This window comes from Montipora foliosa, chromosome 1, assembly GCF_036669935.1.
Source record: "Montipora foliosa isolate CH-2021 chromosome 1, ASM3666993v2, whole genome shotgun sequence".
In the NCBI taxonomy this organism is placed as follows: domain Eukaryota; kingdom Metazoa; phylum Cnidaria; class Anthozoa; order Scleractinia; family Acroporidae; genus Montipora; species Montipora foliosa.
Genome location: NC_090869.1, coordinates 48,100,607 through 48,103,167, shown reverse-complemented (window position 1 = coordinate 48,103,167; position 2,561 = coordinate 48,100,607). Strand labels below are relative to the sequence as shown.

Here is a 2,561-nt window from a genome sequence, read left to right as displayed (position 1 = left end):
CCGTAAGTGGCCCTGTATTCTATAAATTAATAAAACTTATTTCAACAGACCAAGTTCAATCCGAGCACAAATGTATTTCAGTCTGCGACACTTATCAGACAATTTGAGGTTTTGTTCTTCAATCCGCTCAATTCAAGCCTACAAAAAGTACGAAAGTGACTCCTACGTGGTGTAACCTGCACCGAATCTTCAGGCCGATAAACGTTGGCTTGTACGAGCAAAATAATTCCCCTTTATGTACACCCGAAAAAATAACGAAAGAAATGAAATTGCAATCTGTTTCGTTTTAATTACAGAGCATTGCAGATTTTCGACAAATGCAAACAAATTCAGGAGTCCATTCAGGCTTAATTGCAGAATACCCTGCCACTTCAATAAAGTTCTGCGTAGCTGCCTCCGCTGTACATTCAAGTTGAAGTATCATTTACTATTTACTATTTATTCAAAAGAGCATTTCTCGTGACTCGCGAATTAAGCAGTGATCGACTGTGAATTTTACGGTTCGCTTAACTACATTTTTCACAAGATCGTGTGAAGAAAATTGCACTCATTTACTGATAAAGCCTAAGCGCTCTTTTACAACTTAGGGAGGCTCGAAATAGTTTCTCCTTTTTTGAAGCAAATAAACATATTCCGTTCGTAGGTACAGTTAGGGTAATCATATCAAGACGGAACTTGGCCAGGGTATTAAGTACCCATCACAGATTTCTCACATCACATTTTCCTCCAAAATAACGTCACCATGGCAACGATATAGGCATTTCTTTGAGCCGTAAAATCAAGATATATTGTCTTTTTTGAAAAAACGGGACGGTGAAATCGTCCCATTCAAAGTTACCAGATAATGTTAGAAATTATCCCTAGAATATTTAAAATTCAACAAAATCTTTAGGTCAGTTTTTCAGAAAAAGCACTTTTTTTGAAATGCGTCTCTAATCTTTTTTTTCACCTACAGAATTTTTCTAAATTTGAAAGACAAACGTTTTAAGTTAATCTAAGCTAATATGTAAAAAATGAAAAAAATTCATCGTGCAGAAGCAGAGATATAAACGAGTAAAGTTGCAAATTCAGGAAAAAGGAGGGGGTTACAAGATCAGCATTTACGCATGCGTCACCCGCTCATTCGAGTGCACGCGCAAGTGGAGCTACAGGCCAACACAAACGGATATAGGTAAGTTACCATTTAAGTGACCATTAAACCGTTTGTGTACAATTTTCGTAGTTTTCGTGAATAGAAGATGTCTATTTATATTCCATATATATAGGAATTAGAAGAAAGGTGAGCGAAATTAGCGGTATTTGTTTATTTCTAGTGACCCATTTTTAATCATGAGCTGACGCGAGCAGCTTTTTAGAATTGCGTGTGTTAACCACGCTTTTCAATTTACAGTCCGGTTAACTACACTTTTCACGAGATTATCTCACTGTGTACCGCGTAACCAGCTTCTAAGATAGCCATTTTCATTTCGCAATTTATTGTTACTTGAATAAATTACATACTTCAACTTGAATCTACTAGTTTCTGCGTACCGCGTAGCCGGCCACGCAGAACTTTGTTCATTCTTGTTTACCGACAAACCACTGCCTCTGCTGCCAACCGAGTGTGGACAAAGCCCACACAATAAACCGAGGTTTTTCGGAAACGGACGTTTTCCAAAACTCATTGGTGTGGACGGGGGCTGAAAATGAATAAAAGGGTTTAGTTTGTAAAGAAACTCTGATGCTGCGTCGGTGGGGAAGTGAAACACAGAAACGGGTTTCTGATCAACTGGGTTGACATGGTAAATTGACCACCGCAAAAAAATTTGAAAGGCTAACGCTCGGAATGTCAGTTTCCAAATTACTTTACGGTGGTCAATGAGGCATGTCAACTCAGTTGAGAAACCATTTGCGTGTAGGATCCACATAATTTTTAATTACATCTGTTTGCAGCCACGGTCAATCGCCTGGGGCTTCGCGCGTGAATGACCTGAAAACAGCTTCCGCAATCCCAAAACCAACCGCGTCAAGTCATTACAAAAGTGCAAGGCTATGAGCGTAGCAACTTCATACACAGCAGTACCGTTTAGAAGTCAATTACATCAACATGTTCCGTACTTGTCTTCAAGAGTGCAAGAACGCTGTAGCGTTCAAACGTCTTCACGCAAGTACCTGTTCTCCGCCGCAAGGAACTGAAAGCAGAGTTTTCCAGTCGGAAAAAGGCGTCTACCAGCAACGGCTAATCAGCAGACGACCATTAGATGGCCTTGAGTCAATGTTTCATGAATACCATAAGACGGGAATCGCGTTTTCGTATCTTTTAACTCCACTCAAATCCAAGGTGCCCATAAGAGAGGAGTCCCTCCTTCGAGCCTTGGAAATGGTCTCACACCTCCAGCCTCTGCTGCGAGCAAGAGTCACCGAATCCCCGTCATATCCCGCAAAATACTTTGAAACCACTGAAAGGCGAACGAATTTTGGATTTTCAGTCCTAGACCAAGATATCAGCAACATTGAAGCAATAACAGAAGACATCTTCGCCAGCACCAAGTTTGACTCTGACAATGGACCTATTTGGAAAA

At 40.3% G+C, this 2,561-nt stretch overlaps 1 protein-coding gene across 1 annotated transcript in view; it reads left to right on the top strand.

The window, feature by feature from the left end:
* The first annotated feature begins 1,117 nt into the window (after window positions 1–1,117).
* Window positions 1,118–2,561, top strand: part of LOC137978535 (uncharacterized) — a 3,012-nt gene continuing 1,568 nt past the window's right edge. Inside the window, exons 1-2 of the mRNA XM_068825513.1 lie at window positions 1,118–1,171; window positions 1,933–2,561. The exon at window positions 1,933–2,561 is cut by the window's right edge and continues 1,568 nt beyond it. Coding sequence (XP_068681614.1) covers window positions 2,087–2,561 — 475 coding nt within the window. The 5' untranslated portion in view covers window positions 1,118–1,171; window positions 1,933–2,086. The remainder of the gene's footprint in view (window positions 1,172–1,932) is intronic.